The sequence below is a fragment of the Canis aureus genome, chromosome 28, assembly GCF_053574225.1.
Source record: "Canis aureus isolate CA01 chromosome 28, VMU_Caureus_v.1.0, whole genome shotgun sequence".
Lineage (NCBI taxonomy): Eukaryota > Metazoa > Chordata > Mammalia > Carnivora > Canidae > Canis > Canis aureus.
Window position 1 is genome coordinate 23,917,008 of NC_135638.1, and position 23,938 is coordinate 23,940,945.

General features: G+C 33.6%; 1 protein-coding gene across 4 annotated transcripts in view; it reads right to left on the bottom strand.

The window, feature by feature from the left end:
* Positions 1 to 23,938, bottom strand: part of C28H8orf34 (chromosome 28 C8orf34 homolog) — a 406,660-nt gene that overhangs the window by 243,227 nt on the left and 139,495 nt on the right. For all 4 annotated transcript variants that reach the window (XM_077876661.1, XM_077876660.1, XM_077876663.1 and 1 more), the window contains exons 6-7: positions 22,816 to 22,988; positions 13,479 to 13,645 (exon numbers count right to left, since the gene is read on the bottom strand). In XM_077876661.1, the coding sequence (XP_077732787.1) occupies positions 13,479 to 13,645; positions 22,816 to 22,988 (340 nt within the window). The remainder of the gene's footprint in view (positions 1 to 13,478; positions 13,646 to 22,815; positions 22,989 to 23,938) is intronic.

Consider the following 23,938-nt stretch of genomic DNA (forward strand, 5'->3'; position numbering starts at 1 on the left):
CATTTTTGTAAAACTATAGAAACTATAATACTGTAATTCCATTTACTATCAGCTGCTTTGCTATTTTTCATGATTTTCTATTTTATAAACTCTACAGCGCATTATTTGCACTTTTACTTTAAGAAATCAGTTGTTTTTCCAAAAATTTATATTTATTCACATAATTTGGTGTCTTTACTCTTTCCTATAGATCTTATTTTCCATCTGATACAATTTCCTTCAGCCTGAAAGACTCTAACAATTTTATAGTGAAGGTCTACTGATAACATATTCAGTCCGTTTTTGCTTACCTGAAATGCTTTACTTTGTCAGCCTGATATTTTCTAAACTTGTATTGTAGACTCATATTTTTCATCAAATTAAGGGAAAAATGAAAATATGTATAATAATTGCTTTTAAAGTCTTTGTCAGCAAATTCCAGCATCTGAGTAAAATACTTCTATAGGTTGTTTTTTTGTCCTGATTTTGTGTCACATTTTATTATTTTGTTGAATGATTAGTAATTTTTTATTATATGATGGACATTAAAATGGATTCTTTTTAGGAAGTCTGGCTTATGTTATATTCTCTAAACAATATTGAGTTTTCTGTCAGGAATTAATTGGCAGGGACGCCTGGGTGGCTCAGTGGTTGGGCATCTGCCTTCGGCTCAGGGTGTGATCCCCACAGTTCCAGGATGGAGTCCCACCTCTGCCTTCCTTCATGGAGCCTGCTTCTCCCTCTGCCTATGTCTCTGCCTCTCCCTCTCTATCTCTTGTGAATAAATAAATTAAATCTTAAAAGAAAAAAGGAATTAACTGGCAGATCCACTGTACTTTTCTTAGTCATGATTTTATGCTTTGTTATGCTGGTCTATTTTGAATTTTCCTTCATTCTTAGGAGTGGCTCTCAATTTACTATGAGATCATTACTCCTTATGGTTGACTTTTCTAAGGTCTCTTCTGAATGTTAAAGGGTTGCTCAGAAAGTTTATTCTCTCTGGTTGGGCTGGAACTCTGATATATCACAGATCTGTCTGACCCTTCTTCCTCTATTTGGTTCTCAGACACACAACCACCACCATCAGGTCTTGAGTAGTTTTGCTCTGTGCAAGAGCAGCACAGTCCCAGCTAAAGATTTAAGGGAACAAACCTGTTGACTTTTTTCTTTTTAATTTAATTTATTCATGAGAGACACAGAGAGAGGCAGAGACATAGGAAAAGCGAGTAGCAGGCTTCCTGCAGGGAACCTGATGCAGGACTCAGTCCCAGGACCCTGGGATCACAACCTGAGCCAAAGGCAAACACTCAATCACTGAGCCACCCAGGCACCCCACAAATCTGTTGACTTATGTTCACACCCTCTGCTCAGTTTCTTTCTCCTGGCATACTATCCTACAAACCTCAGCCATTTGAACAGCCACAAACTCCAATGTCTTACCCTCAAATCAATGAGAAAGCCACTCTTCACTCTCCACTTGAGCTCCTCATTGATACACAAACTGTCTGGGGAAGTGTCATCATGAAAAAACCCAGTGTGAAACACAGGACTCACCTCACTTTTTCCCCTTCTCTTAAGAATCAAAGTCCTGTACTGCTTTTTGTCCAGTGCCTGAAAAATTGACCTCATATACTTTGTATAATTTTTTTATTGTTAAATGTGAAAAGATAAGTTCAATATCAGCTATTCCATCATACATTTAAGCAGAAACCCCAGATGTTAAATTTTAAACTTCGTTTATTATGTGAAAACTGCATATATGTGGCAAGTAAATATATACACATAAATGTAGATGTGCATTTTAGTGTTTAAAATAATACTGCCTACTCCATGGTATTTTGTGATTTCTAAGTAATGTATAGAAAGCACTTAGCACAGTTTATTGTATATTATAAATGCACATGGTAATACTATTCTTCATATATTATATATAAAAATATCTAAAACATCACCAAAACATTTTAACAGTAATTATTTCTGGGTAACATTTATTTATTTTGTTTCTGTAATTTTACACTCTTTACACTGAATATATATCTTTTAATAATAAAAAAATAATATTATTTTTGTAAAGTTTTTTTTTTTTTTTTTTTTTTTTGAGAGAGAGAGAGACAGCAAGAGAGAGCACGGAGTCTGAGGGCAGAGGCAGAGAGAGAAGCAGACTCCCCATTGAGCAGGGAGCTCTCAATCCCAAGACCCTGGGATCATGAGGCAGATGCTTAACCAACTGAACAACAGGCGCCCCCAAAATATTATATTAAAGGACAACTGACTTCCAGAATATTTGATATTAAAAGTTCCTAAATTAGCTTATATTGCCAAAAACTGCCAATATTTTTCTAGAGAGACTTATTCTTTGTTCAAATTTCTTTCTTTCCTTTTGTTTCTTTCTTTTCTTTTTTTTTTCTTATCAGGATGATAATAAATAATGAAGTAAGTTGATAGTATGCACATTTGAACATTCAGTGAAAGAAGGAACTAAGAATGCCAAAATCGTGAAGCCATTATAAGACCAGTAACGAGCACATGACTTTTCTTGTCTTTTCCCTTCAAAACTGAGAATTATTTAAATGCCTGACTACCAAAGAAAGCAATGATACAATTTAGAAAATAAGTTTATAAATATGTATATTATGATGGCATTTCTCTTTATGGTTGGAAAATGTATTTTAAATCAAGAGTATTTCTAAAGGAACAACCATGGTTACTTCTTAGTGGAATAATGAGCAAATAATTGGAACTTTATCACCAAAAATTGTTGCTTTTTAAATCTTTTTTAATGTATGTTTTAGATTTTTCCTTCTTCCTTGGGATGCCTGGGTGGCTCAGCAGTTGAGCATCTGCCTTCCAGCTCAGGGCATGATCCTGGAGTCCCCGGATCGAGTCCCACATCAGGCTCCCTGCATGGAGCCTGTTTCTCCCTCTGCCTGTGTCTCTGCCTCTCTCTCTGTGTGTCTCTCATGAATAAATAAATGAAATCTTTAAAAAAAAAAAAAGATTTTTCCTTCTTCCAGTTAAAAGCTTTTATACTGTAAAATAACATCTCTTACATTCTTTTTTTTAGAGAAAGAAAGAGTGTGAATGGTGGAGGGAGAGGGAAAGGGTGAGGGAGAGAGAATCTTAAGCAGACTGCATGCCCAGTATGGAGCCCAATGGGGGCCTTGATCTCACAACTCTCAGATCATGACCTGAACTGAAATCAAGAGTCAGATGCTTAACCAACTGCTCTACTTCTCTCACATTCTTAATTTTCTTTATCAAAATAGAGGGGCTAGGAGTTTGTTTGGCCCTTGGTCCTTTTGTATTTAGATTACATATGAGCAGAGACACATTTCTTATCTTAAACTACTACTTTCAATAAAAGATGTCCTTAACCCAGCCACTGAGATGTTAGGAATCAGATGGTAATAAAATCTTAACAACATGTTATTTGAGAAAGTTTTGGATTAAAAGATCAAAAGTCCACAAAAGGAAGATAAGAACACCAGATTGTAGCCTGAAAGAATATTCTCCCCTTCTTCTCTTGATATTTTGCTTATATTATTGAACGTGGATTTTCTGAAATAAAAGAATGCATTATTTAAAAAAATAAATAATGCATTATAATATGAAAGTACATATAGCTTGCACAAGCTTTGGAAAATATTTACTTCTTTGAGCTAGTTTTGAAATGCAATATATCTTATTCCCATGATAAGGTGGGATGCACGAGGCCAAAAAGTCTCCATGTTCCTGCAAACCAGCTATCACCTTTCTTAGACTACTAAAGAACCTATGAATGTCAATGACTAAAAATCAAGGAGTAACCTCCCTGTGACCAGTAAAAAACAAATACATGTAAGAGAAAATCAGATATAAGTTCCTAGCTTTTGATATTGTTTTTGTTTGTTTTTGATATTGTTTTTAAAAAGTTTTAATATTTCAAATTGCAAATAATTTCTTTGAATTATTAAAAACATTGAATATTCTAATGCTCTCTTCTGATGAGGGTATTATCTCCAATGGAAGAAAGGCGAAGATTCTTTCAAGACACTGGGGGAAATTTAAGCTCATGTGACATTCTCTTATGAGAAAGTTGTTCGTGATTTTTTAAAAGAAAGGAAAAAATTAGTTGGACTTAAATATCAAGTGGAGAGTACTTGTCCAAATAATTTCTAAATGTGTAATATATCTATATGAAGCATTTATGATAAAAGACTAAACACTTTAACCCCCAAGGCCAAAGTCTTATGATCTTACTTTATTTCTCACATGTATACACCTCATGTGCTAGATGAAGACAGGAAAGGAACTGCTATAAAAATGACATGAAGTGTAATAACAAATCCTTTTCCTAGCTCTAATCCTTTATCAGATGCACTGAGTACTTCACATAATTTACGTAATCTTCACAAAACCTTATAAGCATTGCAAAAGTTCCTATTTTTCTGACGATGGATCTAATATTAGAAAGAAGTTACTGTTCTCAAATCATAGAATTAGTAAGAAGTAATGGTAAAATTTGCAAATAGGGTTACTTGAGTACAAAGCTCATGTATGCTGTTGCTATTTCTAATATTATGCTATACTACCTTCCATAAAATTAATCTCATTAGATCAACTTAAATTTTGCTTTACCATATTTATAGTACTCTACATTAAATTCCTGTAATAGACTTTGCCCAAACAAATGTTGATAATTTAAAAAGTAAATATGACAGCATTTAAAAGATGAAAACTGGTTGGCCAAATAAACCCCCTTTGACAATTCCTGAAAAAATAAATTTTCAAGAAATTAAAGTTTTACATGAAATTTTACATTATGTTCCAATACAAATCAATTTATTCTATATTAATATCAGGCATTCAATCATCTTTTGCAGAAAGAAACTAAAATGTTGAAACATAAAATAAAATAACTAAATTTAATTTACCTCCATTAGAACAGTGTCATGTTTCTTCCCATTGTGTTCCCTAGTGCCCTTCTATTTAAAAGTTCTAGAGCAACTTAAAAAAAATATTTTCATGATTGCTAAGAGTATTTTCTGAAATTATGGAATATGACTATTTTAAAAACCATAATATTTTCATTCTAAAATTCCTATATGTGACCAGTTTAAATATTTCAGATTTTGAAAAATGTATTTCTAAAATATCTTTTAAAATCTTGACTGATAACTTACAAAAACTATTGTTTTCAGATGTTGAAAATAATTGGCAAGTTCTGTGACCTCTCTATTACAGTATATTCAATATTTCAACTATAATAATTTTAGCTTCTATTTAGAGATGATTAAATATCAGCAATATTATCATACATAGAAATTTAAATAGATATTGTAGTTAGACAAGAAGCTTGAAACAATTCAGAAGAACAGTTAATACCTCTTTAATGTCTATCATTCTTTATGTGAAACTGAAAATAACTGATGATTAATAACACTGTTGCAATTTTCAACAAAGAAAAAAGTACAATAAAATAGTGATTTTTGTACCACTTTCAAATGGCTCTTACATAGAGAACAAAATTCATTCAAATTCAGTCAAGCTGTATGAAAATCATTACCACAGCTAAACAAATCATCACCATTTTATTATGTATTTGAAATGGGAAAGTTTATTTCAAAAGCAACAAAACCCTAAATATTTAACACTGATTTTCAAGTTGGTTGTGATTTGTTTATACAACGAATTAAGGTAAAACCACCAAAATTGTGCTGTATCAATATTTTCATACTTATCAATATAATTGAAGAGCTTTTAAAGCTTTTTCAACATTTTTAAAGATTTTTCAACATTTTTATGGTTTTATTTACACAGAAGCATGTAAACATAGTACAAATTTCTAGTTCTTAAATATCTCATCTTTGCCTCATTTCTGGTCCCAGCCTAATTTGTGCTAGTGAATATTCATGTGTATGCACAAAACAGTTTTCTTTTCCTCCTAGAAATTACACACTTATGTGGAAGAAAATCAAAGACAGTGGAGTAATTTGCTCTATGTCCTCAACCAAATCACATCAATGTTTGCCCTGGCTTAACTATCCAATTTAAAAATAAAAAATGTAAAAAAAAAAAATGTAATGCTTTGTATTGGTATATCAATTATTTTAGCTTGCAAATACATTTGTAACTTTCCCTCCTTTGTCTTCAAGCCTTTGATTGTATTATCTTGTGAGAAACATCTTAGAAATACATATTGTTAGTAGGTATTTCCAAAGCTACAGGAGGCTATTTTTTTTCTTTGATTATAACTACACAAAATGCATATAGGGTTGGAGGATATCAATTTATTTGGAAGGAAAGTTCCATCTATAAACTCTAGTGTCTTTTTTTTTTTTTTAAATATTCCTGTTAGGCATGACAAAAAGAAAATAATAATAAAAGCATTTTCAGAGAACAGCCCATTTTTATTCCTTCAATATCCCTATGGGATAGGAAGGTTCAAGTTGTTATTGTTACCAGCATTTTATAATTAAGTAGTTGTAGCTCAGGTAACAAAACTAACAAAAGGCCGCATGAGGGCTGGAGCTGGTCTTAAGAGTTTTTTTTAGCTCAGTGCTCAAGCCATAGACCAAAAAATCATGTCACAATGTGGCTCTCACCTTTGCAAGATACTCAGTGAAAAGCTATGGCCTAAATATGAAAAAGCACATAACTTATATGACTGCTATATGTCTGAAAATATAACTTATTTCAAAGTGAGAAATATGTATTAAACAACTTACCTATAAATATACTGAGACAACTATCTCTGAAATAAAGGAATTTTCATACAGGTATACAATTGAGATGAAAGACAACTGTCAATGATATGTCTATGGGTTTAGATTTTATTTTCAAACTCTTGACTTTATTCTGCTATGTGATCTACTTTTACCACTAGAAAAAGTTTTTAAAGAAAAAAATTCTTATTAAATGCCATAAAAGTAAATCATGTAGGATGATGTATGTTTTTGGTGACATGCAACTTTATATTTATTTAAAAGGCAATCTCTACATGTAACTGCTGGTTATTATTTGTAAATGTTCCAATATTTTGTTGAAAATAAACACAAATGAAGAATGAAGAGAATGAATCACAAATGCAATTCTATATACAAAAAAAACAAGTACTTCTAGAAAATAGTGAAGAGGGCTATGAATCACATCTAACAAAAGCAAAGTCAAAATCCTAAATAAAGTTCAGAATAATAATGTGATAAAAGGGACTCTCAATCAAACTATGTCCAGAAGTCTATGCTAGAATTATTTTATAACTTATGTAATTTTTGTACTCTTAAGAGTTCATTTTTCAAGTGCTCCTATAAAATATGATAATCAGGAGGAAAGAGAGAAATAATTAGTAATACAAACTACTGTAACCAAAGCTTCTTAGCAAGACTTTTCCTTGTTTTCAGGAGACATTTCAAAAGAGCCTGGTTAACTCAGAAACCTCTATTCCATGCTCTTTATATTATAAAAATCATACTTTCTACAATCTTATTCCTCTTGCTTCAGGATATAGTAGATCAAATAACAAAAAGGTTCACCGACCATACCTTATAGATTAGAGTTTCTCATTGTATGTTGTACAGATCACCTGCAACAGAATTTCTTGAAGGACAGGAGGAACGGCATTCCTGTTGGAAAGCATGGTGATTCATAGGCTGTATTCAAATCTAATGAATCAAAATTTGGGTGGGGGGGGGATTGGGATTTTTAAAAATCAGCTTCATAAACCAAATTTTGAGAATCATCCTCGAGCAGTTAATATTTCAAGAAACATGTTCATATTCAGGCAAATCTGAACTCCCAGTAATGTGAAGAGTCTCTTTGTAAGTAGAGAAATTCATAAAGCTATGAATGAATTAGTAATGGACTAATTGTGAGCTGAAGCAAAAATCTACAAATTGCTAGGTTCTATATAGATGCCAGAGTTCAACAGATTCACCATTCTCTCAAAATCCAAAGATATCAAGTAATTAGAAAAATAAAAGACATAATATTCCTAGTGCTATTTATATGAACTAGTACTGTTCCATAGCAGGTGTGTGATATTCGCTGAATGAAAAAAAAAATGTGTCTGAGTGGATTTTCTCAAATGCTGTCACCATAATCTGGAGAGACAAACACGGTGCTAAGTGTGTGGAGTTATACTCCACTTAGAGGACACTTCAACTTGAACTTACCTGGCATTTGTGCAGGCAAGGATAGCTCTAAAACAAGCTGAAGATGGAATTCAAAAATATAGAACAAAACTCTATGGAGGGGGCATTTCATAGAATTTCTGCTACAATATATCACATGGCTCAACAGGAGTTGACATTCATTATTTAGCACGTAAAAGATATTTTCATACATCTGTGTGAAATCCTAGTTTTTCAATTATATGAATTTGTTTAGTGAACATTTAAAAACATATGTGCAGATTTTTCTATAATGCTTAAGTAATTGTGGCCACCAATGCTACTGGAATTACTGGAATTTCTGAGAATATCTTGTATTTAAAAAAACAGGGTTGCTTAGATTGAGGTGATCTGGGTGTTATTTTCTTCAGTATGTTCCAGATTTCACTAATTTCAGTGGTCCTCAAAGTCGTTATACCAATACCTCACAAATTTGGAATATTTTAACATCTAATATGTACAAATTCCATATTAAGTTATTTTGGTTCACAAATTTGGAATATTTTAACATCTAATATGTATAAATTCCATATTAAGCTATTTTGGTTCTACGCTGAATGAATTTCTAAGCAGTATTTAAAGCAACCTTACAGATAATATTAAAGGATCTATAAATTTAATTTTGGAAAGTCCTTGCCTTCTTAAAAGAATCTTTTCTCCAAAGAATCTTCATTTTAAAGTGACAACTCTTCTATTGTTCTGATATTCCCAATGATCAATACTCAAAGGAAAAAAGTTTATATGTGCTTTAGACTAGTTCACATACTTAATACCATTAGAATATAAGTATATAGATAGGTAGGTAGATTTTTTTTTTAACATTTAAGGTCTTCTCTCCTTTTTTTCTAACATCATTGAGTGACAGTATACATTATTCATTAAGTGAAATACATGTTTTTATCCTGCAAGTGTGGGTGCTTTCTGCTTTAAGAAGCCTCCAACTGAGGAAAAACAAAACAAAACAGAACATAACATGAATGTTTACTTATAAAGATTGGTCACAATGCCAAAGAATTTGCCAAAAGAGTCCCTTAATGCAATGAGTTCCTCTTGAAAATTAAATTTATGTTTTACATAATCTGGTACAATATTGAGGTTTTAGAAATTTAGAAATTACTATATTCTACAAAGAATACCAGTATAATTATACTTGTTCTTAATTACTAAATTTAAAACAAATAAAATATATTTGTAATCACCTTGTTTGCTTTTGGTAATACATTAGTTTTAATTTTTATACCTTTATTTAATTTTGTATGATTAATTTTACATGATTATACTTTCTAATACCAGAAATTATAAATCATGACTAATGCTGTTTTCCTTTCTTAGCATCTCTGGAATGTGATTTTTAGATATTTCGCTCAACATTAATTCTGAAAAAGCCAAAAAACCTTTTTTTAAGTAATATCCTATACTAAAATGTGTAAGAATAATACTTATGTCTTTCAAATAATTCTGCTATTTTCAACGGAGTATAAATTATATAGATCATCAAATACATAATTGCAATTAGCATTTCATCAAGAATAAAATGAAAAATGCATGTGATGAAAATGAGCTTACATATACAAACTGAAATATCTTTTAAATTAGTGAAGTTCCTCAAATTTTCTGTGAAAGTCAGTGGAGTAAAAGATACATATAGGCTTTTTATAAATCTCTTGCTGTACCATTGTAATTTGTCTTTCTACCTTTGAAAAATTATTGATTTTAACAACTTTCAAAAATATGTAAATTTAATCACTTCGGTCATTAATTTCCAGCATAGTTACTAAAATAATTGGGAATATCTTATATTTGAAAATGAGAACTACTTACTTTGAGGTGAGTTGGCAGATTCTTTATCCAATGTCTTCTGTAATTAGAGCACCAATTTCAGTGGTGCTTAAAATTGCTATATTTTAAAATTCAGGAAATTTGGATATTTTATTCTCTGGTATATAATAATTCCATATCAAACTACTTTTGTGCTATGTATTTAAAAGTAGTAATTAAAGCATTCTTACAGTAAATATGTAATCTACTTAAAAAATCGCAGATGTTGTACAAACTATATTTTCACATGCCCAATACACTTGAAATAGAAATCCAAAAACATACAATTAAAAATCAACCAGTATGTATTAATAATGCTAGATTTCTTAACAAACAAATTAAGATAAGTTTTACTGACCTCTACTTATTCAACTAAAAAGCTTCTTTTCCACCTTCAGTTTTACTGAAGAACAATCCTTTGTTACATTAACTAATAATTATATTTCTCATTTATTTATCACTTCACAAAGAGTACAGACTCCTTTCATGCATAATAAATTTTTAGCCAGTTATGCCTGATATAGACAAGTTACACACTAAAAACATGTAAATTACAGTAAATTCATTCTACAATGTTACAGATTTGCAAAAGATATCTTAAATACCAGATCAGATGTCTCTTGCCTTTTACAATTCTATGTACTAAAACTTGATTTCATATAAATTTTCAGGAACTGAGCATTTATATTTTCCTCAAATATGTACAATTACGTATGTTGCTCTGGAATCAGGGTTTCAAAAAACACTGTCTTAAAATTCTTTAATAATAAAAATATGATTGAAAACTAATATTAAAAGACTGGAAAAGTAGACATTAGATAGTTTCTAAATTGATTTAGCAATATCACATCAATTCATTAGTATAGGTACTGAAATCTAATGGAATATTAATAGAGACATACCTGGCTACTGAAGATGTCAGGTCTTAAAACCGAATAACTTAATAATCATTTTATTTTATACCCATACTCATCCATATCAATCATTTATCCATTACTGTATCATGATTGAAAATAATTTTTAACTTTTATATTAACTGAAAATTTTCATGTACATCTGTTTGATTTCATGTAAGAGATGAACCATCATATTAGATAAAAGCATAAGTAAAATTATAAGCCATGAATTTATATACACTACTTTTGAAGAAAACTGAGCCTATATTTTAAATATATATTTTCTAAATAATTGAATGGATAGGTATACTTGGGTCTTAAAAACAAATATATTTCACAACCAAATAACATTTTACAATATTGATGAACTTCTTGGCAAAACAATCTTTTGGATACAATTTTCTGCTATATGACCTTTGTTCACTGATCCAACTAGGCAACAGGGTCGCATATAGCACTATTTTAGAGGATAGCCCAGTGGACTTGGAACATTCCATGTCATTGCAGAGAAATCTCATTATCTAAGACAAGCAAGCATTAGTACACTACAGCTGCCTATGCTGAGAGTGTGGAGTTACACGGAGAAAGTCCAGACTTTCAAATATTTCTCATTCTTATTTTTGCTGAGACCACAAGCTAAAATGTCTAAATGAAAAAAAATGAGGATCACCTATTAATTGCTCATATTAGATAGTCTCCAAAACCCAACCATCTGGTCTTCAGCTTCGGAGACTAGAAACTTCAGAGGAGCTGAGATCTAGGGGGTACCAGCACTAAGGGACACCTGAGTTTTCTTAAAGAACTCCTCAGTATCACTGAAGTTGATGATTTCCTCTACTCTGACGAGACATTCCTGAGGCTATCAGGAAATCTAAAGTAATTTGGAGCAATCCTGGATTTCTTCAAAAAATTACCTTTGCAAGTATTACTACCTTCCTGTGGATATCAACTGACCAAGAACTGACGTGCAAAGGAAGGGAGAGAGAGAACAGTATCAGCACAACCCAATGTCGATGTACCAAAAAAAGTCAACACTGATGTTGTATGAACAACCTCCTGGCCTTCCATTGACAGTCACTGTTTAAGCCTTGCCACCTTTGCTGCACTGACCGAAGCAAAGGAACAATTTACAGGCACAGTTATGGAGCACAATTATGGAGCACAATTACAGAAGAGTTCATTCCTCCAAGCACAAACCTACAATGGTAATGACCACAATGCCTGTTGAACTTCCAACTACTTGTCCTCCAGGACTCAACTCACCACTGGAATCATCTATGAAACATTCCCTGATCACCATCCTCTACCTCTGCATTAGGTGTTATCCCTACATTAAACTGTGTGCTTAATCAAATTAGCACCTGTAGCAAAAACTACTAGAATGATGTATTTGCATTTTTATCAAATACTAGAAATGTGAAGTTCATGCAAACAGGATCCATGATTATTTTATTTTTATGTCCCTAGGACTGAGCTTAGTGCTTAGCACACAGCAAGTGCTTAGTAAACATTGGCTGAATTGAAGTTGAATGAAGGTACCACAACATCTGGCACATCTGCCACATTAATGATTTGGAGGTGGGGAGATGAGATTCCTTAAAAAAACACCCAGACTTAATTGTTCTTAAAAAAAAAAAAAAAGAGAGAGATGAACAGCATGAAGTGAAAATGCCATGAAAGACTCCTCAATGCTGGAATGAATGCAGTATTATAACATCAGAGAACATCAGTGACCTTGCCATCAATGAAAAAATAATACCTTTGTAGGTCTACGCAAGGAGGTCTATATCACTTTTTATCATGATAATATTTTAATGCCATAAACACTTAAAATCTAGGAAGTTAATTTGGAAAAAAATTTTTTTAAATGTCTGTATATTTCTGGGCCTCCTTATTCTATGTTAAGCTTATTTACAGCTTTCAAAGGATTACATTATTTATTCACATTAGTATATGGTTACAAAGTATATGGAAACTGTTTTAACGATTTAGAATAAAAGGAAAGTTCAATTAAAAAAGTATTATCCAAAGATTTATGGTGAAATAAAAACACACATTTACTTCATTTAAGATATAAAGGGTTCCCTACATATACAACACTAATAAGGTTTTTCATGAAAGTAACAAGCCTATAAAAACATTGAAATCTTGCAAACTTTCTTGTCACAGAAGACATAAAACACTAATTATTATCTGTCTCTCTAAATTTTACTGTATTTTTCTAACACACCCTTGAAACAACAGGGGGACATCTTCGAATGAGGGCTGAAATACGTATTTTGGATATATTTTATAGACAAAAGATGTGATCAAGGCAATCATAATCAAAGAATAAAGGAGACAGACTTGAATTTTTATCACAATTGCACATGGAATAAAGCTTGGTTAAGGAGTCAGAAGGTAAAGTGTTGCATATACAAAGCACAAAATACAGTCTAATAAATACTTCACATGCTTAGATGATTTCAACTTAGTTCTTACATGCAACTTTGTGAAAATCTAACGTATAAAGTATGGGGTCAACGGTTTCTTTCCCCTAAGACAAAACTATTCAAAAACTTTAAAATCTCTTTATCACTAGCCATTTTTACAATGCTAGAGAAGAAGAAAAAGAGAAATTATTAATTTTTAAAATTACCCAGCAATTCCATTGCATCATCTTCATTATCAATATCTTCTTCTGTTACAGATGGCGTGGGGCTGTGGAGAGACTCAAAAGAATCTTGAGAGAGCATTGCTGCCAGAAGTTTCTTATGTTGCTGCTGCTGCTGTTTTAATCCTTTGGTCTTGGGCTCCACCTTTAAGCTGAAGAAATATTTAAATGTTAGTTTTCAATGATGATGACTCTACCAATTAGCTGTGGTAAATAAAGTCTACAACCAAATTTTCATTCAATTATTTTTGTGATGCAAAATTACAGGTATGTTAGTAAAGTCTTCTCCAAGGATAATGGAAACATAGACTATCTTCTTTCCTAGACATCCTTGGTACCTCATTAAAAATCTCCCAAGTGGGTATGGTGAGAAATATAGCAAACTGAAACTCCTGCCCCATTTAAGGGAGAGGGTGCTGACCAGCGCCTACCAATTGTTGCCATGTCAAAGACAAAGCCCAATGTTAATGTATTTTTCTAATTTTTTAAAAAGAGGAGGTAGAAAGTCCCAGATTATTATATGAAATTCCCTGATGTACAAACAAATGCACATATAATAAGTCAATCGGAGAAGGACAAACATTATATGGTCTCATTCATTTGGGGAATATAAAAAATAGTGAAAGGGTATAAAGGGGAAAGAAGAAAAAATGAGTGGGAAATATCAGAAAGGGAGACAGAACATGAAAGACTCCTAACTCTGAGAAATGAACTAGGGGTGGAGGAAGGGGAGGTGGGCAGGGGGTGGGGGTGACTGGGTGACGGGCACTGAGGTGGGCACTTGACGGGATGAGCACTGGGTGTTGTTCTATATGTTGGCAAATTGAACAGCAATAAAAAATAAATTTATTAAAAAAAAGAAAAACACGTAATAGAATAACTATTTTAACATACTATGGCAAGATTATTTTAAAATGAACATTTTAATTCATTTTAAAAAAAAGATTTGAGAGAGAGAGAGCATGAGTGGGGAAGAGGCAGAGAGAGAATCCTCAAGTGGACTCCCCACCGTGCACGGAGTGTGACATGGGGTTCCACCCCAGGACCCCGAGATCATGACCTGAGCCAAAATCAAGAGTTTGCTGCTTAACCTAATGAGCCACCCATGTCCCTGAAAATTTTAATTTCTATAATTAAAATAAACTTCCTCACTGTCCTATCACACTGCCTAGATCTGGGGGTTGGATGAGGTAAAAGAAAGAATGGATCCAGAACTGACAAATACATGTTTCTGTTTTTTCCAGTCTAAAGAATCTTTGTAAATTTGGAAGGTTTTCTTTGTGATAAAGCCAGGGCTCCTTTGGGTAAATGCTGTCTTTCATGGTTCTCTCTCCCCCAACTTCTCAAGACAGTATCTGATTGGACAACCTCACAAGTCCAAATAACAATCATATACAGTTTCAAAAACTGTCCCAAATTTCTTCTCTTCTCTGTAATCAGATTTCTTTTCATATTATTGCCCAAAGGAAGGAGATGGCAAATGTCACCTCATGAAAAACAAAACAAAACAAAACAAAACACATGAAGTAGAGGAAGTCTAACACTTTCTAAAGATATTCAGAAGGAAGGCCCATAAGGGAAATGGGTTAAATGCATTGTCCCCATTGCCACCAGGCCAAAATGCAGAGGAAATTTGGTAAAAAACAAAAACATAAACACAAAGAACCAACCAGATAAATTTCAGCTGGAGATATTTCAAATTGTTTTAATAGAAGTACCAGGTTCAACACTATCTAAGGCGAGGAAGGAAACAGGAAAAATGACATTGTATGTCATCAGTGGGCAAGATCAATCAGCCCCACCTCATTGGTTCACCTATAAGCTAGATGAATATGTTAGAGAAGGTCAGGGGAGATAGGGGTGGATAAAAAGCATTTATTTTTACAGGTTAATGCTAGTTAATAAATATAGAAGGCATGACAGAATCAGAAAATTACCATTTTGCAATGACCAACATACAAACTATTTAGGCAAGAATGCCCTTTGCTGAAAGACTGCAAAGGAGATAGACTGTCAAAAACGTCAAGGTGTTTTCAACAGATACTAACACTTTTAATTGATTTTTTTGGCTTTGAAGTAATTATAGGTTTACTTGTACTTCTAAGAAATAATACAAAGAGATCCTGTGCACTCTTTACACTGTTTTCTTCAATAGCGTCATCTAATAAAACTATAGTACAATATTCCAACCAGGATCCTGACAATGATACAATTTTCCAATCTTATTCAGATTTCCTATTTTAATTGTGTTCATATGTATGTGTATGCCTGTGTGTCTGTATTTAGTTCTAGATAATTTTAGTACTTGTGTAGGTTTGTGTGTCATGTATCCACCACCAGAATAAAGATCCAGACCATTTCAAACACCACAAGGCACTCTCACACTGCTCTTTCCTAACCACTCCCACCTTCTTCCATATGCCTTCTCCCTCATCCCAAATCCCTGGCAACCACTAGTTTATCCTCCAGTCTTTTAAATTTTGTCATTTCAGGAATATTATATAAATGGGATCATACAATTTTAAGATTTTTTTTTCAGGCAGTCTAATTCCCTGAAGATTCATTCATGCTGTTGCATGTATCAATGGTTCATTCCTTTTCTTTGCTATGTAGTATTCCATGACATGGATATACTTCAGTTTATCTAACCATTCACACTTTGAAGGGCATCTATGTTAGGTTTTTTGGCTATTATGATGGAGTTGCTATGAACATTTGTATACATGCTTTTCTGTAAACTTAAGTTTCCATTTATTTAAGAAAAGTGCCCAAGAGTGCAACTCTTGGATCATATGATATCTGCATGTCAGTTTTATATAAAATTCTCAGACCATTTTCCAGAGTGACTATGACATTTACATTCCTGGAAGGGACATCAAATGAACGTAAGGATTGAGGAGAAGTACTGGAGCTTGGGGGAGACAAGAAAAGTCATGAAATCATCACTGAGGAGTGTGGACATGTGAACAGACCAAGTGAATGCAGAGCATCTTTTGGCAGGACCAATGACCTCCTGGAGTTTGGTGGTCATGAATTCACAGTCAGTGTGGCCATGTGTTCTTCTCCAGTCTATGCCAGTTCAGCCACAGAATAGGTAGAGTTAGATTTAAACAGGGTAGAGTTTTACCACCTAATAAAACAAAGAACAAGAGAAGTAAGGAACTAGGGTATATTCAATAAACAGATCACAATAATGGGCCAAAAATAAAAACTGGATGAGTGGCAAGGAAAACTGGGTGGAACCAGTGTATTTGGGTCCCAGTTACAGCTGGGTATCAGAAGGAGCAAACTAAAAAGACAGGAGGTATACTCAGAGAGTAAAATACCTGAAAATGACACTATAGGTTTACAGATAATAATAATGAGGCCTAGATATAACAGAGGGAATGAGTGACTGAAGTAGGGTGGAATTCAAGATAAGTAGGGAAGAGCAGACAAAGGAAGGAGAGACTAGTTTTGGGGAAGAATTATCAATGTGGACAGTGACTTTATCAAGATAGGAAGGATGTTGGGGAAAGTGACAGTGAGCCAGATGCTTACATATTCAGGAAAAAGAGAATGACCTAAAACAAAAACAAAAACAAAAAAAAAGAAAGAAAGAAAAATAAAAGAGAATGACCTGGGAATTGATAAATTATTGCTACCAGAAGTAGTAGAAGATTAGCACATATAAAACATGAAATTCAGAACCAGGGGTAAAGGAGACAGCAAAGTCTGTAAGAAGGAAAGGGGAGCAAGGATGTCACCTTCCTCTTTTCCTTTTAACCTATAGACTGTAGAAGTGAAAACTACAACATTACATTCCTCAGGGAAGCAGGGCTCTTACTGCAGACAAGTGGTGAGTGGGATGGGGAGAGGTAGGGTGTGCGGTCTTTCTAAGACACTTAGCATTCTGGGCCCCCTCTTATCCCAACTTTGATCCAAAACCTTAATGATAAGGGGATTCTGAATTCCTTTCTGAAGAAAAGTGGCATAACAAAGCATTTAAGGGCACAGAATTTGCAGCAAGATAGACTGGCTCAGCTAATTAATAGTTGTGTTATCTTGGGACACTGATGTAACTACTTTGGGACTTAGTCTCCTTATTCTTAAAATACAGATGATAATGTTTCATGAGGATGAAATGAAGTATGAGGTATAACGCACCAACAGCAGCCAATAAATGATAATTAATACCATTTTGTGCTCAAAAAACACAATGTACAGCATCCTAGATATTTACAGGTATTTCCTTGGGCAGTAATATCCCACCTAGAGAGAAAGGGAATCAGAAAGAGGCCTTATGAAAAAGAAGAGTAGTTAATACTTCAATGTGGTGTTAATACACTCTAGGACTCCATCTGACTTTGGTTCAAAAAGATAAATTCTGAACCAGATCAGATAGAAAAGGATGGTTTGAAGTGGCCACTCTCCTCCCTCTCTAGGTGGAACCTTACTCTCACTCCTGATGGCCTGCCTGCATTCTGACCATTTGTTTCCCTCCTCCTGACCCTACTCTTCCCTGGATGTCTGACCCTGCTGTATTTTGTTACATATTCTTGTTTCTGAACACAGGTTGGTAAGTATTAGTTTTATCTGACCCCAGGTGCTCTTCTCAGTGGAAAACTGGATTATTCCCCTCTTGATCTATCTCCTAAACTTGTTTAGTTCACCACTGCAGCCCAGCAGACAGAATCTGTGCCCTTCTAGACTCTAGCCAGAAAGTAAAGGACTCTCTTTGCATTAAGGTCCCAGTTGTTGAAGATAAAAAGTTTCACAATGAATTGTTGTATTTTGGTTTATGCATAAGAGGTGTCTTATTTTTTTTTTTACCATATCTAGGTATGATGTTTTTATAATTAATGAGCAGATATTTATTAAGTGCTTTTTATATACTAGGCATTTTGAGTGCTGCACTGCAGAAATAAGACATATTTCTTTGTCATTCTCCTCATTTGAAAGTAAGTGTTTTGAATCTAGAATGTTCTTTTTCATATTGGTATCATAGTATCTAGAACATTACCTTGTGTTAATGCTCAATAAATATTTATTTTTTTAAAGATTTTTAAAATTTATTCATGAGAGACACACACACACAGAGAGAGAGAGAGAGAGAGAGAGAGAGAGAGAGAGGCAGAGACACAGGCAGAGGGAGAAGCAGGCTCCACGTAGGAAGCCTGATGTGGGACTCGATCCTGGGTCTCCAGGATTGTGCCCTGGGCCAAAGGCAGGCACTAAACCACTCAGCCACCTAGGGATCCCCTAATGCTCAATAAATGTTTAATGAATTCACTTTTTCTACCATTTTTAACACATTAAATAAAGAATTAATATAAGACGATGTATATGAGCCCTCCAAATTGACAGACATGAAAATCCAGAGAAATATATTGGTAGTGAAACAGAAAAAGGAAAAATATGTAAATTGGGATGTCGAAGATGAGGAACAAATGGCAGATTTTTTTTTTTAAAGATTTTATTTATTGGGATCCCTGCAGGGAGCCTGATGCAGGCCTCAATCCCAGGACTCCGGGATCACAACCTGAGCCAAAGGCAGACACTCAACCACCGAGCCACCCAGGTGCCCCCAAATGGCAGATTATAAGTACATAACTCCTATTCAACAGCCAAAAATGACTAAGATCATTTCACGAGGGTTAAGTGTTTCCTTTAGTGTCATTAAAATACATGGTTTGGTGATAAAGATAGTACTAGGCTATGAGTCCTAGACACTGATTAAGTCCAAAATGTTGCCTATCTAGAGATTACAAATGAGTCTTTGAGTCCATAGGCGACTAGAAATATATTCCATAAAATAATAACTTGAGTTAGGATATGTATCTCGTAAAGAAATAAATGAATAAATGAGAAAAAACAAATTTTGAACATATCAAAATGACCTCATCAACATTCTGAAATAAATGCATGATTTAGTTACATACATTTTTGGCTTTAAAAAAGAAATGTGTGAGTCATAAGGCATATCCTTCAAATGTTTTAGGTATTTTTAAGGCCTCTATTCTGATTCCTTTGGCAGATTAATTTTTGATTAACCAACATTCTTTCTGTTACTTTTTAGAATATCCCTAAATTATTAAGCTTAATTCAGTCTCTGACATATGTACACATATTTGTCATTTTTGGTTTTTTACTTATTTGTCTCTTGCTGCCAACTGAGGAAGCTCTAAAAGAAGAGGAGCATTTCCAGGTTTTGTTAACAGATACATCAGAAGAAAATATGAGCTTTAATGAAAAGAAACATTTCTTAAAGGAAAGCGAATTTAGCTTTTATTTTAACATTTAATACATATTTCTAAATTGTAAGATTTTCTATTCATTTTATGGCATATTTACCATCTAATAATAATCCTCACTTAACAATGCCAATTTACCAGATCTAGAATATTTATTGATATTAGTCTTGTTTTAATAAAGTGGTTAAGCTCAGAAGAGCTTCATCATGCTTTCAAGGCTTGATAAGCCTGTTTACAAATTTACATTACAATTTAGTTAGTAATTTTAGGAAATCCATTACCCATCTATTGCAAAGGTTAATTAAGATGGCTTAAAACAGAATTATATGGGTTTATTACACTTTTTATTTACATTTACATTTATATTACCAATGTGTGATTATTTTTAATATCTCTAAATGTGCAATAAACAGGTAGGCTTTCCCACTAAATGGCTAGATAAGCCATAGCAATTCATGTCAATTGATAGTATCAGAAAGCCTTCAATCATTCCCCAGTGTATTCACCTCTCTCTTTGATAAACCCCTGTTACTATTCTTGCTCAGATGCTTTAATTTCTTTCTTAAACTTACATAATAAAACCTTTTGGAAAATCTAAGAAAGATATGTCAGGAAAATGTCCATGTGTAGATACACAGAACACTGTCTACATAACTTAATTTCAAGAGATTCACAGATCTCTTGGGTCCATTCAGAGACCACAGAGTAGTCAGGGACCACATGTCAGTCCCTCTTGTCTTATCCTATTGGTTCTCTATATTGCCCTTATAACTGCCTTTCTTTTAACCAGCACTTAACTCTTCAGGTGACAGCTACAAGTACTAAAGCTGCTGGCCCTCTTCATACAATGTTCTACATGCAGGACCTAAGGAGAAAAGCTGGCTATGTACTAAAGATGGAGTGTTGTAATAGCAGCCATTCAAATAAGACTTGATGAATTAACAACAGGAAAAACTGTGATAGGAAAGGGCAAAAAGTTACGATAGACTATAAACGAGCTTTATTTAGCAGATGTCTACTCACAGCCTTCTACATGTCTCCTTTCCTCACATAACAGATGTCTATTGGTAATGACAATGAGCCAGGCCCAGCAGGGGAGAGAAAAATGGAAGAAGTCACCCTTGAAAATTAAATCTTCTTTTTCCTAAGCCTAGAGTATCACTTAGCCTGTTAATGTTTAAGACTGTTACAAGTTCATTACTACTTAAATACAAAAGCTAACGCTCTAGTTATAGCCTCTAGAGACCTTAAATAATTTCTCCCCAATCTATTTTTATTCATCCAAATCAAATCTAATGCTATGTACGTTCTTGGTATAAATTCAGAATCCTGTTTGGTATTAGAAGATGAGAGAGAGACAGTTTCTACCCCAAGTGTTTACTGCTATTCTTTAAACTAAGTTCAGATATACATGCATTCTTTCTGCTCTGACGGGGCACTGGTGCGAGACTTCACTTGCCTTCATTTTGTAGAGAATACCTCAATGCATAATTTAAAGATAGAGAAGAGAAACACTAAAAATAACTTTTCATAACAAATATTTGAGAGAGGTCTTCATTGGTTGAGTTTTCTGGGTAATAGATTTGACTAGGACTGAAGGAAAGATTCCGCTTTATTGGATATTCAAAAGGGAATCAGAGCTCACTGAAGCTAGGAAGAAAATAGAAGCACTAACATTTGCAATAAATAGCTCCGATTATTATTATGACTAAATGAAAGCAAAATGAAGGTTGACATTTCGCTACTTTACATTCAGAGACCATTCAGAGAATCTGGCAATGACTAAAGATAAAGGTCTAGTGAGTTTCATAAGTCTGGTATTAAAAATAAAATTACCCTCATTGACAGGTGAAATTGATCTGGCATTTCACAAAAGAAGGTAAATGGATTTTTTAAAATGGTTTTCTTCTCCTTATACAGGACACTTCAACTATTTAAATAATTTAAAAGTTATTTCTCATGGAAATAGAATCAATTTTCTATATGCCTGAAGCACATTAATGAGTATTCTGAATTTCCTTCCTTCTAGCCAAGTGATAAGTCAAAGTAAAAAAAAAAAAAAAAAAAAAAACCCTGAAAGCTATTACATTGTAGAAAATACAATTTTCTCCTTGAGAAAGAATAGTTATTGGTTGCTGCTAAATTTAATGTAGGAAATAAAAGTTACTCTGGTTATACTATGCATAGGAAAAACTCTTCTATGGTGGTGAGCTAGTAGCACCCAAAGAAAGTTTTGGCTCTCTCACATTCAATGCATGAGTATTTAAATCCGTTTTCTGAGGCTGGTGTAAGCCATGCCTTCATAATGCTTTTTCACTCCAACTTCATTGTGGAAGTTTTCATTTTAGGGTTTTACTCCCTGCAGGTAGTATTATAAAACAAGAAAAAGGTTGTTCTGAATATAATTTTTTCTAATAAATATGATCTGGACATTTCAAAACTGCTTCATTTCTATCAGCATATGGAAACATTAGGCAAATCTCCCACCACCATTTTGAGCATCATAGGACTGGGTAAGTGAAATATGGGCTTTCAAATTCACAAATCATAAATGCTTCCAAAATTAAACTTGGAAAATGAAAAGAATCATGTTCAATCATAGTTAGCAACTCTAAATTTAAATGGTTCTAAACCAAGGTTTTTCTCTCTTATTCTATATTAACTCTGCTTCATGTGATCTATTATACTTTTAATAGTTTTCTTCTTCTTGTTGACCAACTATATCTTTCTGGTAAGAGAGAAGCCCTCCATCTCCAGTTCTTAATGGTCAGCCACTCTCTGCCCAGCATTATAGCGGGTCTTGACTGACAGCCTAGGTCTTTGAAATTATTTCTCCATTTGGTTTTAGTAGCAGAGAGATGGTGATTTTCTTAGATATAAAGAAAAAAATTAAACCCAAAACTAAAAGCAGATCTAGTAAAACTTTAATTTTAAAACCGAGAAATGAATTTTTATCTTATGTGGAACCAACATAGTTTTCTATATAAAATTGCTAAATTACTTCATCAAAATCACGCACTTGGATTCATTTCCCCGTTAGCTTTTAACGATGAAAAATATTCAGAATCTTAGAAGGCATCTCATCTCACCTTCCTGCAGGGCTTGAGCTATTATCTTCATTTTCCCATTGCTCATTTTTACTTCTTGGAACTGGGGGCTGTAGCATTTCAGCGGCAAGTGGGTCAGCATCGTTCTCTTCTCTACCAATCCATTCTCCAATTACACGGGGTCTCAGAAGAGAAGAATTAAACGCCACTGTTTCCTAAAGAGAAGAAAGGAATGTACTGATTCAGATAACTTATTCTTGTTAATAGGACAACAGGGAAGTAATTTTATCTAGACTTTCAACTGCCTTGGCAAATCAAAATGTTCCTTTTTTTCTTTTTGAATTGACTTAAATTTTTAGTTCTCTCCATTTTCTATTGGATGACTTACTCTATGTAATTTGTGCTAACTCCTGAAGGTCGCTGTGACAAAGGATCCGGAGTGAAATCTGTGATTTGGATTTGGAAAGCTGCATATGTGTTCTCAGGAAGGAGGAGCTGAGACTAGCATTTGTGACAAAAGGAAACATGTGTGGTAAGTCTCCAAATGTGAAAGAGCTTAGCATTGCTGTAAATGGTAAATAGCTTCTTATGAGGAAACTGGTATGAAGTCAGGAAATAAAGTCAAGAGATGATGGTGGAAGGATGGATTGCCTCCAATTGTGAAATAGTTTGGACTTGTAGGGATCCAGTGGAAGTTACAAGTGGAGCAATATCAATGACAGGTATGCTATACTAATTAAAAAAAAATTTTAAGTGATTCTTTTCATAGATTTGCATATGATGTGGTTCTTAAAATGATACTTTGAATAATTAAATCATTTAATAATTTGAAAGGTATTAAAATACTGAATATGTGTAATTGCTTGAGATATCTCAGTAAGTGAAGAAAAATGTAAAAGCATGCCTACTCTATGATCTTAGTTTTGTTTTAAAAATTCACATAAAAATAAATAAAAATAATTTTAAAAAATTTATTTTTATTTTTATTTATTTATGATAGTCACACACACAGAAAGAGAGAGAGAGGCAGAGACATAGGCAGAGGGAGAAGCAGGCTCCATGCACCAGGAGCCCAACGTGGGATTCGATCCCGGGTCTCCAGGATTGCGCCCTGGGCCAAAGGCAGGCGCCAAACCGCTGCACCACCCAGGGATCCCAAATAAAA